Below are 16,306 nucleotides of genomic sequence, written 5' to 3'. Positions count from 1 at the left end.
CTCTATAGAGACATACAACTAGTATCACTGTACTATAAAAAAGCAATGCTAATAGGAGTATCTTCAGCAACTTAGACTGTATGCAGTTTTTCATACTTAACAATGTTAATCAGAAATTATACAGCTGCATCTTCAATGTCACCAAATGCAGACATTCATTTGGCTGCTTACCCCAAATTCTCTCAATTGTTATTATGTCTCCCCACAATTTACACATGAAAACCTAGAGTAGCTCCTTCATTTATTTACTTATGAATCCCAAAGTCAGACATTTCCTCCTCCTACGCACATCCCAGTTTGTTAAAACTGGCACCCAAAAAATACAAGATCTAGTTCGGGGGCAGGGACTCTTATTCAACAGGCAAAATTACTGGAATTTCAGAAGTCAGTGACATAAAAGTCAGAGCCAGTTATCTAGGGCTTTTGTTTTTGATTTCTTACAGCACCTTCTCCTAATCCCTTTAGGCACAGATTAGAGAGCAGTCTTTACAGTCCAGTGATTTCACTCCACGTTAAACACACTTCCCCCCTCCCCATTTAATTTTTGACATTTTAAAACGAAAAACAAAAAAAGACAGTTCTACATATTTCTGAAGTATTCTGTGGAATAGATGGTAAAATATGTTTTCCAAATGCTCATTTAAGAGAACTTACGGATTTCATTCCTGAGTTCAACATTTATGTCACACCACCATATATCCTTAGTATAAATGCGTGTCATGCTTTCACACAAGAAACGTATTTTAGCAACACAACGTTTCTGCTGAGGCAAATCAAGACTGCCCTGTTTCTCTGGAGTGTCCAGTGTAACAAGTAAACAGTTTAAACCACAGCACTAAACACTCCCCCCCCCCCCCCCCCAAGGAAAATGAGAAAAATTTAAGCTGAAAGTTACTTGGAGCACACATGTAATCATCCATCATTAAAAGCCCATTTCTACAGTAAAAAGGTTATCTTGAAGAGAATTACTACAAATTCTAAAAAAGATGAAAAGCCTTTTTGTTTTAGGGGAGGGAGGGATGCAGGAGGGAAGGAAGGTTGCATTATGCTGCAGTACAAAGTCTTATATTTCCTGTTTTTCAACAGCTGTAAGCTCACCTAAATGCTGTTTGGAATGCATTCCCCATAACTCACTACACCGGGACACAAGTTTTGCCATACCTATGACAAATTCCCTGGCTCCCCACACCATGACAGTCCAAGAAGGCCGTTTTAAGCTAAGGACGCAACACAAATAGAACCTGTGTCTGGGTTTATGCAGTTACAAGTCAACATTCATGCTTCAAACAGCAGTGTTATTTGAAAAAAAAAACCCAATCAAACAAAAAAACACGCAACCAACAAAACCACCAAACTATGTAGTGAACAGAATTGAACAGTCACTCTAAGCACATCAACCCAGTAATTCCTAATACAAAAGTAGATTTTTTGATTAATACAAAAAAAAAAAAAAAAAAAAGACAGGCCTGCCTTCACGGATATGTATTTTAAACACACTACTTCACCACTAAAAGGTGAGCACTGCACCACTCTGGAGATGGCAATTTCAATTGATTTTGTTAGCCCGGTGCTTGAAGCAATGCTGGGAAATAGTACAGACTTAAAGCCAGACTAAACCAAATGAAGATCAGACCACAGAAAGCAAGCCTCAAAGTTGAACAAAAACATCCATATAAGGGACTGCACCTATTGACTTAAAATCATTCAAATCCACGCTTGAGGAACAGCAGATTTCCTGTACAAATTCCTGAGTGCTAATAGTTTAAACAGTAGGAAGTTTAAGAGACTGGTTGAGCAGATTTGAAATATGATAACAAATTAAGATAATTCACTACTAAATTTCAGACAAGATGCGCACTTCCAGCCGAAACAGCCAACAGTAAACATGTTTCAGATGACAAAGATCCTTCACATGAAAGTGTAAAAAGTGTTACCACATACCACACCGCAGTTCTGTTCTCAGAAAGTTGGCCAGGGAAACAGCCCTGCCCAAGACTTTTAACCTTCTTCAACCTCCTGCAATTCTTTGCAAGGTTTTGTACCTGCATGTTTTCAGCATCTTCCATTGCTGTCAATTCTACAGTTCAGTATTGCTTTTTTTTTTTTTGTGAAGAAGCAGGGAGAAAAAAAGCCTTAAGGTTTTGCCTCCTTTTTTGAATTTATTTATGTAATGCTTTGTAATTTTTACTTCAGGCTTGTAAATAAATCTCAGAGCTCATATCCTAAAAAAAAGTCTGTCATTTTTCTCAGCCTGAAGATAGTAACATCCCTGAACTCATCAGCAGTCATATTCAGATAACATCGATAGTGCCAGCCGTTCAAGTGCCATCATAATACACTTCAATCTATTCAGTCTATTTCTGCTACTATCAGATTCATCTCTATTTATTGGTTCATTTACAGGACTTGGAAGTCAGAGACAATTGCTGACTACCACATTTGCAGCCACAAGCCACTGAAGTGCATCCTCTACCACACTGTGCAGAATTTGATCTTCAGTCCATAAAGCTCCAACCAGTCCACAACCAGCAATGTCAGTTGTGGAGAAGCAGAAGAACAGGACAAACTTCCAGTAGCAAACTGACTGAATTTGTGCAATTGCTCAGGACATGAAATTGAAATTGAAATCTGCCAGGTTCTTCTGCAAGAACATAAACAGCCAATGTTTTGACAGAAGGACACTTCTACAAAGTTATTTCTAAATACAAATATGCCAAAATGCATTGTTCCAAAGAGACAGACTGGACTCTATTGTACTAAGACCTCTTTTACACATTCTGAGACAAAGATTTAAGAAAGTAATTTTTTCTTCCCCCCAGTGAGATGCAACCAAATTTCAAGCTTTCTACTCAATGGTCAGGTGCTCTTGCAGAGCTCCTCTATGCTTATCAGTTCTGCTCTCTGGAATAATGATATTAATGAAATGGAAGTTGAATTCACCAAAGAGTTGATCACTGCAGGCGTAAGTTTGAACAGAGTTCTTTAAACCCCAGTACTGTACTCTATAGCCATGAAAAGGGTGAGCAACACCATCAGATGGGTCTAGTAGCGTTATAGTAGTCTGGAAAAAAAAAAAAGAGAAAACAGATGCCCCCCCCACCCCAAAAAATAGAAAAAAAAAAGTATCTTGACAGACATTTCATGATAAAGTGGCTTTGTATCCTTGTCTATTTAGCCACACCAGGACATACCTGCTTACTGATCAAGCTCCAAGGAGTATCAAAATCCATAATTACATTATCATTTTCAACTACTACAGATAAAACGGAGTGAAACTGTACTGCCTAGCATGGCTAAACTCTTTGACACACACCATAAATGTTACACAACACCACAAATCAGGCAGTAAAAATAGCAGAGGATGCTATGAAACACAAAACAGCAGAAAGTGAGGTCACTTCACCAGTGGTCCAAACACTATTTCACATAAAAGTCATCAATTTCATCCTCTGAATCCACATGGTAAAGCACTGCAAAGCACAGTTAAGTTCCATACTATTTACCCAATTCACTTTAGAACAATGAATTCAGCAAGTAGATGGATCAAAGAACGTTTTTCTTTCTACAACACTGCCTGCAAACCACCCTATGAAATTTAGCCATTAACCTTTAGCTGGAATTTTGAACTTTCTGGATGGTATCATCTATTTGATAGTTGTTCACAGACTGAATAATTAAATGGCAGCTGACAAGCCAAATAACTACTTCACAGAAGTAATCCCTTGAAAAATAGTAAGACAAGCAAGACAGCCTTTCATTCGTCAAAAAGAATCAGAAGACTTACAGCCAGTGATGTTTTTAGTGACCAATGAGAGAACAGTATTAAATAAAGGGTTACCTTCGTAAGCGTGATAGTTGTAGTAGGCAAAGTGATTCCTTCTCCCTGGGGTTAGAAACACATGCAGAGGACCCAGGTGAAGGCAGCACCAGCAGGACAGATACCATGCAGAACATGCGGAAGAGGGCAGGAAAAGAAAAGACAGGAAAGGGTGAAACTGTAGCCAGACAACACTTATTCAATTTATAAGGATGAAGTGTATTAAACTCTTTCAACTTTAGAAACTGCACAGAATATAAAGACATCAGTACTACCAAGCTACTGAATGAAACAATCCCTATTGTTTAGAAAAGCGACAACAAGCTGTTAGAAGAAAAACATGAACAATAGATCAGTCCCATGGGCACCATGGCAAAGGCCTAGTACACAGTGTTGCCACCTGTGGCATTTCAGATTGTTTTTCCTCTCCCAGTTAATGGATGTCTTGCTCCACTGTTCAAGCACAACATTTTAATACTAAAGCGACTAGGCTCCATGAAGAGTTTAGAGCACAAGAAAAGAAATCAAAAGCACTATTAGAAGAACCCAAAGTACCACTATGCAAATCAAACCTCAGCATACAGAACACAGTATAAAATAAATTTAATAATACATTCTGTGTAGTACTAATTTCATCTGGCTAAAAAACAAAACAACAAAAAAAACCAAAAACAAACAAGGAAAAAACCCAACCAAACACGAACTAAACACACCACACGACTTGGATTTTTAACCTTTTCCCTTTTTTGTTGCAGTTCTGAACAAAAGTTGTCAGCTCTAACTTCCAGCCTGGTTTCCCAAATGGTGAACAACCAGACTTCAAATTGTAAATCACCTCTTAGGGTACCTGAGTGTACTCAAGTTACACTTAATAGGAAAAAGAGCTGCAAATAAATAAATCACCACAACTAGAAGTCCATATCCAAAACTTTCATTTCTATTGTCTTCATATGTTTCAGAATAGAAGTTGCATGTGTTTTATCATCCTTTCTTGGTCTTCCAGTGAAAGTTTTATCTTTGAAAATCTAAATACCTATCTAATAATGTATTTTAGATTATTAGATAACTAGAATTCTTACCTGGGCTTAATTCTACCAGGTATGGTAGTTTCTCAGGAGGAAGGCAAGAGCCATAGCCAGACCCGTCAACTCTTTCCTTCCCCTTTAATGGCTTTCCATCAGCTATTTTCTTGGATTTCTTTGGGATATAATCAGGAGGCCGCCTTTTCAACTGAAAGACTAGTATTCCTAAAACACAGTATTATACATCCTTTGAATCTCACTATCAGTGAACAAGCACACACCAAACATTTACTAATTTATAAATGTTCCACAGGATTACTTTCGGCTTACTAAGTTCCTGACATTTCTTTATGTAGTTATTTTTAAGTTAAAACTAATGAAAAGATTAGTAGCAGACTCCTCCACAGTATGTAATCTAAAAACTTTAGGATAAAATGTAAAACTCTTCTATTGATTAAAGATGTAGTACTATAAACTGTGCTGAATCAAACAGTAAATAACTCTAAAAACACCTAGTATTACAAGTGCCTGAAAACAAAACACTTTAAACTCTTTCCAACCCTAACTATTCTATGATTCTTACATTCCCATTTCTTACTTTACAGGGGTTCCATACCAAGGCTTACAACACCCACGGCACAAAAAACTCTTAAAAGATTTTTATACTTACCTTTATCACTAGGCCACTCCCTGAATATCTGCAGGGGACACTCATCATCATCAAGAATAGTTTCTTTAGCACCTTTATCATCACAGTGCTGAGCACCAGGAGGAAGCGTGACCTAGAAAAGAACCATTACCAGTTTTTAGAGCTGTTAGCAGACAATTAGAACAGAGAACTGATATAACTTCTGATTTTTTTCTTGTTTGCTTGCTTATAACAAAAGATAAAGTAAAAGGATTGAGTTACTTGAAAAGCATTTTGCCTTCAAAGAGTTTTTCCAACCATCTCTCTTGCCACAGTTAAATCACACTTCCCAGAACACCAGATATATTTAAAAAGGGAAGGAAAGCAAGTTACATGTAACATAGACAAGCTGTCTAAAGAACCAAAACCAAGTATACTTTTGGAACAGAAAAACAGACTGCTCATACCTTTTACAGCTATATCCTGACAAGACAGTGGAAGGGAGAAACCTTGGTTCATGAGTTCTGACTCTAAAGGAGACATAACCTGTGATTTCATGCACATTTGCATTACTGCTCCCCACGGTGATCAAGCATGAAAAACGATGATAGCCAGTATTACACTGCATGAGTATCTTCCAAGTTAAAGATAGATCTTTCAAAGGTGACTAAAATAATAAAATAGGGTGTTTTTTTATACTGCATTTGTGAACCCAACGATACTACTTAAATTCACAGACAGTTCTATTTTAAACAAGCTACTCAAAATTATTCCCATCTCTGAACTATGACCCAGGTAGCACCTTCTGGAGTGATGCACTGTTGGCTGCTGCACCCTTCTGTGCTGCAGCACTCAAGAGACTTTCCACTCTTATTTATCACCTCCTTTCCACACCCATTTTAGTCTTAATCAAGTTCTCACAGATCCACCTCAAACATCCTTTCATCTTCTCCCAAGCAAGGAAACAAGTACATGTAAGATCTAAAGTATGTAATAGAGTCATTTGCCTTTCCCTAAAACATTTTCTATGCAAACCCTGGCTAAACATAGGACTAATTAAATTACCTTTAATTAGATTTTCAAGTAGACAAGATATTATAAAATAAGGAAAACATTAAAATATATAAGCCAAAGGGAAACGGAAACACATCTATACTCAAATCTAATCTTGCCAAACCACTCTTTTCTATTTTGTGTCTCCAATTTTAAAATCAATTATACCTACAGGACAATTTTGACTAGCTAATTAAAGTAACAGTGTTTCAAGCCTTACTCAAAAAGCAACGATTTTTAAATTCCAAAACCCTAGTGACAGAAGGCAACCAGTTGCTACACAAGAACTACATTCTATGTATGTGTACCAGGGCTGATCAACACTGGACTGGGGAGCAAACCAAAGAAAAGCCAAACACAGTGAAGTAAAAGGACAGATGAAATACATGCAGTGCTACTACTTGACCCTGTTACTACTTTTGCCTTGGAACTTGGATGAGCATCTGTACTTGGGTACTGGTCTCAAGGGCAGCCCCTTGTCCTCTCAGACAGTTGCATTCCTCCCTGACTCTCAGGAGGCGTAAGCTGGTAACTCAGCCATACCTCACTTTAAAAAGTGTGTGACCTAACCTGTGGAAAGACACAAACCACCACATGTGAGCTCCTGCAGGCGAAGAGAGTTCTAGCTGTGAAAAAGTCGTTTTTGAAAACATCTGTTTCAGGCAAATGCTGTCTCAGTTTCACCCACAAAGCTGAATTTCCTACATTTTAGAATAAAACATGGGAACAAGTTTATATTATGATTGGGTTTTGGCTCATAGGTAGAAAATTGCTTTAATGTTGAGAAACAGAAGATGCAGCAAAATATCCTTTCATGAATTTAAATCCATGCAGACTGCTGAGGCCAGGAACACACACTTTACTGATTTCTGCGACAACACAGGAAATGGAGATTGGTAAAACCGGCTTAGGATCACAAGTCCTGGAAGAGACTTGAAGTCTCTTCAGTCTACCAACTGAAACAAATGCATAACAGATGATTCAGAAGAACATACTCTGCTTCCTCATAATTGCACTAATTAGCATATACTTATAAAGTCATTCCAATCTTTATTCAGCTAAAAATGCAGTGAAACATGCATGAAATACAACCTAAGAAATTTAAATGAAGTCCATAGCAACTCAGGACCTAACTTCCAAGGTGTTTGCTGGGATAAACAAGAGAAGATAATACTCAAATACTTAGCCTTCCTGTGGTCAGTATTAACTATAGATCAAGTTATCAGACTGACCCATAGCAAAGTTACACAAACACACAAAAATTGCACACACACACACAAAAAAAAGAACCCATGCTATAACATGTCTTCAATAAGCTATTCCACCATTTTTTAAATGAAAAACTTAGATTCATTTTATGTTTTAATATATTGACTCCTTCAAATGAACGAATCCTCAATATCCCTTAGAAATTGGGAATACAGGCTCTGCACATGCCCTTGGGAAAAAAAAAGGGGGGGGGAACACCCAAAAGGAAAAAAAAAAAGAAAACACCAAACAAACCAAACCAAATCAAAAAAATCCAAAACAACCAAAAAATTGAACTTGCTACAAAAAATATTTAAAATCTCATGTCTGTAATCTTTATTTCTTAAGCAAACACACCCAAAACTAACTGCAACTGCTATGAACTGTATGGTTTTGCTTGACATTACAAAAGGTTCTTTATGCCTTATTCTCAAGAGTAAGACTATGCTAAATCAAAAGTCCAATCAAAACTCTACATTTAAGAGTTAACTAGTTTGCTGTGTGATCAAGGCTTAGCCCTAAGTGAATATGTACAGATTGCTTGAAAGACTGTCTAATTAATTTGACAACTTGAGATATGTGCAGTGAACTCCCTATTATTCAGGAAAACCCAAGCTAAGCAAACTGAAACAAACAAAATATGTATTGTAACAAACCTGTATTTACTTGATTACATAGAAAAGCATTTTACAGGTAGGCATAAAGGTACAGCCTGGTACACTGCAAACCAGGGTACGAAGACAAGCAACTAACAGGAAACTGCCATTTACCATTACAGTTGTCAATGGTAAGTGTTAAGAAAAATTCTTACAGTGCTCATCTTTCAGCTGAAACTTCAAAAGTGAGTGAACTTTATTAGAGGAACTTACGCAACCTTATAAAGGTTTTGTCATATAACTATCTATCTTAACAGTTAAGTAAATGCCAACTGTTTAAGTCTTATTTAAAGACACTTCACCTGCTACCCGAAGAGAACAAAATATTTAAAAATCCCAAACTGCAGGAAACTGAACTTACACACTCCACTGAACACTGTTTTAAACCCAACAAATAAGAAAATAGGAACACGTGCAAAACAAATCTGTCTTCTGTGGAAAATTGTGAAGTGCCAGAAGAACACAGGCAAAAGCCCCACCAGGGGTAACGAACAGCTATGAGACTTCAGTGTAAAGGAGTACCAATGGCCATGACACCTATTTAGCAATGTATTTGTGAGTTTCAAAAAAGGACAAACAGTGATGAAAGACATAAAGCTAAAGCTAGGATACCATAATGTTTTGAGCAAGAAAAGCAACTCCATAAAATATCTGATAAAAAGTGGATTTTAAAAGTTAGGTTACAAATATTAAACTTGATTAATAAAGGAAGGATTATCATACTGAAAACCCAAGCTCTCTATCAGCAGAAGCAAGAGAAAGGCCAAGTAGATTTCAACCAACTGCAATGGCTTACGGTAAGCAAAAGAGTTACGTCTTCTGCACTTAAGGGTATAAAACAGATCTGCTATTAGCCTGTGAAGATCACCCACGTATTTCAAATGTAAACATAAGCATACAACTCATGTCAGTATAGAAGCTTACTACATTAAGAAGATGTGCCACTCAGAAAAGACAAAGTATTTTCCGGAAGTGCTTTCCAGAAAGCTAATTTAAATCAATTTGCTTCACAGCAAAGATTTTGTTAATCTTTCTCAAGATCAAAGCAACATTCCTCAGACTATTTTCTACATTAAACATCCTCACACAAAATTAGAGAACATAGGAGAGAAGATAGAATCACCAGAACCACAGTGACTTGCAATAGCTTCCTCGTTAAGTGTGCAATCAGTTCACTAAATTCTATAAAATCTAAATATTTCGTAATACATCATAATACCCTCTAACTAAATACTGATACAAAACTATCTTCCAAATTCAGTCACATCTTTGCTGTAACCCAGAATTCTCTCAAACCAGCAGAAAGAAAAGCGTGCCAATTCAGCAGCCTGTTTGATAAGATCAATGCCTGAGAATCGTTAATTTCAATTACAGAACCCACAATATGAAGATAACTGTCATAATTAAAACTACACATAAAAACACTTTGCAGGCAAGAGTAAAACAATTTTAATATGCTGTGTCATGAAAAAAAAACCTATTACTTAGAAAATTCTTCCTCTCTATAATAAAAACCTATGTAACATTTTTTCTGAAGTTAAGTAAAATTAACTTTCACAGTTGGGACCCCAATTATGGGTTAATGAAGACAAGGATAAAAAGTCCAGAACTTCATTAAAAGTATGTCTACAACTAAGACAAAACTGTTGAAACAATAAAAACTAAGAACAGTCCACTGTTACGAAAGTACAAAAGCACTACTACTGTACAGTTCCCTTATTACTAATCAGAACATTAGAGCAACATGACAATTCCCAGCTGATTCTACCACTAGAGGCTGTAAGCACAGAGAAATTAGATACTAAGGTTACTCAAACATATCATAAAACACAAATTGGAAAGCAACTTTAAGACCAAAGATATATCCACACCCTTAGAGCAGCTAGAACGTGTGGGAATAGAACATAATATAACCTTCTTTACTTTTCCAGTGTCATTTCAAGCACTGGAGAAGGGGCAGATGAAGAGAGCACAGTATCACGAGAGACAAAGATTTTTCCCTTTCCTTTCATCATTTTAAGGAGTAATACATCCAATTTCATTGAACAAAAAATAACTGGTAATGTAATCAAAGACTGGACTCAAACAAGGATCAAATGTTTTCAAGTCTCACTATTATTCTTCAGAAGATATGGACAGACGTTTATAACCTTTAGTCAGTACTGTCCATGGGACTGCTTGAATAAAGCCGTATCTCTAATAAAACAGCAATTCCATACAACTCCTTTAGAACTTCTAAACCAATTAAATTCTGAAAACAGGTGTAAGTTTCACTTAAATGTTTAATCTTTTCTGATCTGTAATGAGGGTAAGCTACCACTGAAAGGCATAAGGCAACAGCATGTAACATACACCTTTTATAACGGAGCTTGCCTCAGCACTTTAGTCTGTTCGCTTTTAATTCAGGGGAACAGTTCTGTGCACAAACAGCACTAATTTAGGTATCTGCAGGATTAACTATTAGTTTATACATCTGTGAACCATAAGCACACTTAGTGGCATAAAACCACAGCACCGTTCAGAAATATGTTGCTTTCGTTCCTAATGTTTATCCATGTAGCAAGTAATAACTTTGCAATATTGGAAGATTTAGGTTTTAAAAGCAAAACCTCTGACAAATCACTTCAGGATAACTGAGGCTGTCAGACTGAATTATTTATTTTTTTAATGAAAAAATGATAAAAGAATTAACAAACAAAAAAATCAAGTATGAAGCACGAGAAGACTGTGACTCAGTAACTTCACTTACACGAGCAATGCAATAATCCTTTGGATTTTCCTTCTCCAGACCATATTTTTCCAGTGCTTCAATAACTGCAAAGTCTGCAGTATCCGTAGTGGACAGTAGGATTGTCTTGTACGGTATATTTGGTTTTAAACTGTCTGCATAAATTCTCAGTGTCCCACCTTGGAAACAAAATTTAATTAATAATGCTACCAAAGAATAAAAAGACAGAAATATAATAAATGGCAGAACATAAGAACAAACCCCTTCAGAAATCATTTAGTCAATCCACTAATACAAGAAAAGTTACATAACATCCCTAGAATAATGTCTTTGCCATTGGCAAAAATTTCCACCAATGCTTTCCTAATTTCTCCAGCAAGTCTTTTCTCTAGTCCTTTACCATTCTTTATGCTACCTGAAGTTAAAATGAAAGAGACACAATGACTGGATGAAGAACTGACCTTTCCCCAACCTGACAGCAAGCTTGCCCTGACTTTCAAGAACCTCTCCCCTCCTTAAAAAGCCCATTTAAGATTTCCCTCAGGTGATGTTTTCTACACCTGCAACTCCCTCTTCATTACCCCTACACAGAGAGAATGCATCATTGGAAGTTTTATCAGTACTGATATTGTTTCATTTATTTAACACTGATGTTTACACAAGCACTGGTTTTGTATCATCACCCCCAAAAACGTGAAATACTTGATCATCTATATTCACAAGTTCTACCAGAACCCTCTGTGCAGACCTGAACAATCATGCCTTGCCATCCTGCATTTGTGCTACTGATTGCATTTTTACATTCAGGTCATTCAGCTTATTCTTAGTAAAATGAATGACATTTATTTCACAAAAACTTCCACAGTTTGTCAGTTTAATAAGCCTAATTCTGTCCTTCATTCTTTCCCAGTTTAGCACGGTTAGCAAGATTTCTAGCATATTCTCTTAAATCAATTTGCTCATCACTGAAAGCTTTGACGTGCGCTCAGCACAGAACACACTCCTGTGGAATGCTACATCTACAAATCCTTCATTCAGTTACATCACAGATTAAATCAGCCATGAAGTACAAAAAACACTGGAGAAAGCAGAAATCAAATCTACAGACACTGTTTGCCTTAAAAATACTCTTTCAGTAAACAGTTTACTGTTCAGAACTTAACCTGAGTACCTGAGTCTGGTCTGCCATCAGAACTGCGAAATTCCTGCATTCTCTTCTCCAGTTTTTGTTGTCGCCGCCGTTTCATAACCACCTCAGGATTTGATATTGTGCGAGTGAAGCTGGTCTCAGGCATATCTTTGTAAACCTCAGCTGCAAGGCGAGAATTCTCACTGCCAAGTTAGTTTAAGCAAACAGAAAAAAAAAAAAATCATTATTAACATCTTAAAATACATATATCCTCATCATTTCATAAAAGATAAATGGCAAGTAGAACTCATACACATAGGAAATCAATTATTGTAAGTTGGTTTCTACATGAACTTTACTTTTGCTAGGATTACCACTGTTCATGTACCCCGTTCACCTGAAATAGACAACCACCATTCTAAGTATTGACGGTTGCTACGTTTTGACTCCTGAAGAGCATGGGGGAAAGGCCTTAAAGAAACTTTATACTGTACCCCTAACTTTGTTCTGATTTACAATACTGCAAATCCTGTGGAAGCAGTTAGCGTGTGCTTGCAGCTCATGCTTTTTCTTTTCCTAATGCACTTAAATACAATTTTATTTTAATTAAAAAAAAAAAATCAAGATCAAGCAGAATACTGAAAAGGTCATGCTGACATCTGAAACAGACTACACATATCCATGCAGAGCAGTACTACAGGTAAGAAAAACATGTCAACCAGTTAACTAATTTCTTTCATCTCTAAGAATCTGTTCTCAATTACGATCATCACTGACTTTCTGGGTGTATTAAAAATCCACCATTAATGATTCCCCCTTTCCCACTGTGTATTACATATGAAATCTACAAAATCTGGTACAGAGACTAAGCTTAATGTAGATCTTTCTCAGCTTTCTAGTTCTTAATACAATTACTCATGCCTGACTCTTGTACTCCAGCTTTCTGTACAAGGACTAATGTATGTCCTGCCCTGTCTCAAAATACATCTCGGAGAAAAGCAAACTGATAGTCAGGGGATAAGCCAAATGCAAACACCTACATATACTAATTTTTCTGGCACAAGACAAAGCAATCAAACACAGTCACAGAAATAAACCCACTCTAGAGTAAATGCTCAAAATAAACATAGTGAAGAAAAGTCCATGTCATCAAGCATGTCAATTTCTGTCCAAGGACAAATAGGTGGGAAAAAGCTTATTTCATGCTTTAAAAACAAACCTTGTGGCAAAATGTACATACAAACCACAGAAACTGCCATCACATATTTTGGTTTATCATGATATTGCACCCACATCAACTACTATTGAAAGAAACAACTTATTTGTTAGACAGGATGAATCCTTTAAAGTAAGATGCAGGTTACATGAGCTGATCAAAATTTAACAGACTTACATATCATCCCCATGAAGAAGCCTATCATCTTTATCTGATGCTTGTCGTAACGCCTCTTTTTCACGCCTCTTCTTTTCTTTTTTTTCTTTTTTTGAGAGAGTTCGTTTGAAATTCTGAATTACTCCCTCTTTTTCTTGTTTTTCAGGGCCATTGCTCTGAGCCTTCTGAAATAAAGGAGTTTAATACAACTTCCATCATTCTTAGTCCAATTAAATATCGGTATCAGTTGCAACTTTCCAGGTAAGTCTGATTAAGACATAGTATCACTAACACAAAAACAATAGTTCAGGCAACAACACTCCATTACACAGGGATGGAACTAATACTCTCCAGAATAAAACAGAAGGCAAAAATAATTTCAAGTTCCAAAGCAGGTATGGACTGATTAAGCATCTTGTATGCAAGAAAGCAAAGAAAAAACAGAAATGTACTTGAATAATGCTTACTATTTCACCTTAAAAGATTAACTGAGGCTGCAAACAAATTTCTGCCTCCCAGCAAAAATACTTCACAAAACAACACTGCACTTCATCTGTTTTCAAGACAACCATGCTGGAGCATCAAATAATAAACTACAGAAGGAAAAACATTAGAGAGGACATTTCCCCTATGGTTTATTTTTTCTGAGTTGTCCTTCCAGTGTTCTCTTCTCCAACTCCTGCTCCTTGCACACACCTGCATCAAAAGATAACTATAATTCTAGGCTCATCTGCCTTCTGAAGATAGAAGATGAGAGAAAGATGATGCAGGGTTTGTTTTTTTTTCTATCAGGAAGTAAAGAACACAGAAGACTGAAGATTACTTAATTCAATGAATAGGAAGAGCAAGTCTGGTAGATGTAGTGGAAGACATCATTAATTTACTCTCCTCACCTCTAACATGGATGCATCCTGCAGCCAAAAATATAGTGTAAGAATAGCTAGCTCATGTCCCGATACCCAACACACCTTTACAATTAACAAGTTCTAATTCCAAGAGCAAAAGGAATTTAGTGCTCAGCCCAAGAGGAAAAATTTATCTGAAGATAGCCCACACAACAGCACATTTTCCAAAGATATAAACTCCTTAGTTAGATATATATATATATATAATTATCTGACTCCAGTAAGCCAAAGTCTCATCTAATTTTATATTTCAATTATTAACATATAAAACCCCCAAACCATAACACTTTTGTATGGCTCATGTTATGTACCTCATTTTGCACTTAGAAGGAAAAAAATCCCCAAACAAAACAAAACACACCTCCCCCAAAGGGAAGAGTCTCCCAGCAGTTTTGTTAAGAAACACCATGTTACCTAGGGAGGTAACAATTTTTAGTTATTTAACTCCCTCTTGCACCCCCTTTTAAAGGCTCTGCAAGAGGCAGGATTGGCATCATATACTATTTCAGGAAAGTTTTAATTCATGTTAGAACAAAGCAAGCTGTACATTCTCTGGGTTTTACATGCTCCAGTTCTAGACAGCTATATGGATCAAAACATCACAAGCCATTTGAAAGATGCATTGCTGATGTGTTCCATCTGAATGCTGTGTTGTGAAGGTGCATTTTAAGTATTTCAAAAGACTAGCTCCAGATATCAAAGGTCAGCAGCAGCAGTTATTCTCAGGAATTAGGAAAGCAGTAATTATGTTTTGCTATATAAGCAAGTCCCACACACTTCAAAACCACTGTTACCACTAGCATACTCCATAAGAATACTCACCTTTGGAGGAAGCGTATCATTTTCATTCTTGAGAACAAATCTTCCCTCTCGATCATCTTTGTTCCAGTTTAATTGCACAACAAGAGGCTTCTCATCCACATCTAATCTTCTTTCTTCTTCAAAAAAATGACAAGCAGTAAGTTACTAAGCAAAGATATTGAGAAACAAGTTACAGGTCTTAAAAAGCAGAAGGCTTGCTAACAGTGCACATCAGCTGATGTTTCCCTCAAGTACAGGGACAGAAAGTCTAGGGAGGTAGTAATGCATGATCCCTTTCCAGCAACCAGCCTATGTATATTCCCTCTAGCTACATAAGCTGAAGGTCCACATAAAATTGTCTTGCAAACCTCCTTTGTCAGAACTAAATATGGGAACATAAGATGATCACTCAGAAGGAGAAGTTACATCTACAGTTACAATGTTTCAGACTTTATAACTTCATGAGACTTCCAAATTCTTGTTTTCCTTATTTTAAATTTAACCAGCCTGATTGTGGCCCAAGAATTGCTGTTCAGGAAAGACTACACAAAAATAAACCAGACCACATAACGGCTTTTTTCTTCATTTCATACATCTACTAGACAATATTTCATTTAGCGCACTATACATATTTTAAGTATATGAAAAAATCTGAGAATGTTTTAAAAAATTAAACAAATGCTGCCATTTATCTCCCTTCTAGAAGTAGGTGACACTACATAAACATAGGAAGACAGTGTCATCTTTGCAGTTACATTTTATTTAATGAGAAACACTCCTATTGGATGAGGCACCTCTCTTATAAGCCACATTTTAAACATCAGGAACATGGTATGCAAAGGAAAACATTTCATTTTGACTACTGGTATGGTGCTACCAGATTTTTAAGGAAACCTAAACAGAATAACCACATACTATTAATTGCTTAAATTAGTGATGACACATGC

At 36.6% G+C, this 16,306-nt stretch overlaps 1 protein-coding gene across 5 annotated transcripts in view; it reads right to left on the bottom strand.

The window, feature by feature from the left end:
• Positions 1-16,306, bottom strand: part of AFDN (afadin, adherens junction formation factor) — a 113,563-nt gene that overhangs the window by 62,429 nt on the left and 34,828 nt on the right. For 3 of the 5 annotated variants that reach the window (XM_057406951.1, XM_057406952.1, XM_057406953.1), the window contains exons 3-9: positions 15,381-15,493; positions 13,675-13,838; positions 12,324-12,484; positions 11,174-11,331; positions 5,510-5,621; positions 4,897-5,064; positions 3,839-3,883 (exon numbers count right to left, since the gene is read on the bottom strand). In XM_057406951.1, coding sequence (XP_057262934.1) covers positions 3,839-3,883; positions 4,897-5,064; positions 5,510-5,621; positions 11,174-11,331; positions 12,324-12,484; positions 13,675-13,838; positions 15,381-15,493 — 921 coding nt within the window. Of the gene's footprint in view, positions 1-3,838; positions 3,884-4,896; positions 5,065-5,509; positions 5,622-11,173; positions 11,332-12,323; positions 12,485-13,674; positions 13,839-15,380; positions 15,497-16,306 lie in introns of all 5 variants that reach the window. The other 2 variants (XM_057406954.1, XM_057406956.1) reach the window with 2 other exon arrangements.

This window comes from Pezoporus wallicus, unplaced genomic scaffold, assembly GCF_028554395.1.
Source record: "Pezoporus wallicus isolate ANWC-B61680 ecotype Strahan unplaced genomic scaffold, APGP_CSIRO_Pwel_v1 scaffold_6362, whole genome shotgun sequence".
Taxonomy (NCBI): domain Eukaryota; kingdom Metazoa; phylum Chordata; class Aves; order Psittaciformes; family Psittacidae; genus Pezoporus; species Pezoporus wallicus.
This window is presented reverse-complemented; position numbering and strand designations above follow the sequence as displayed.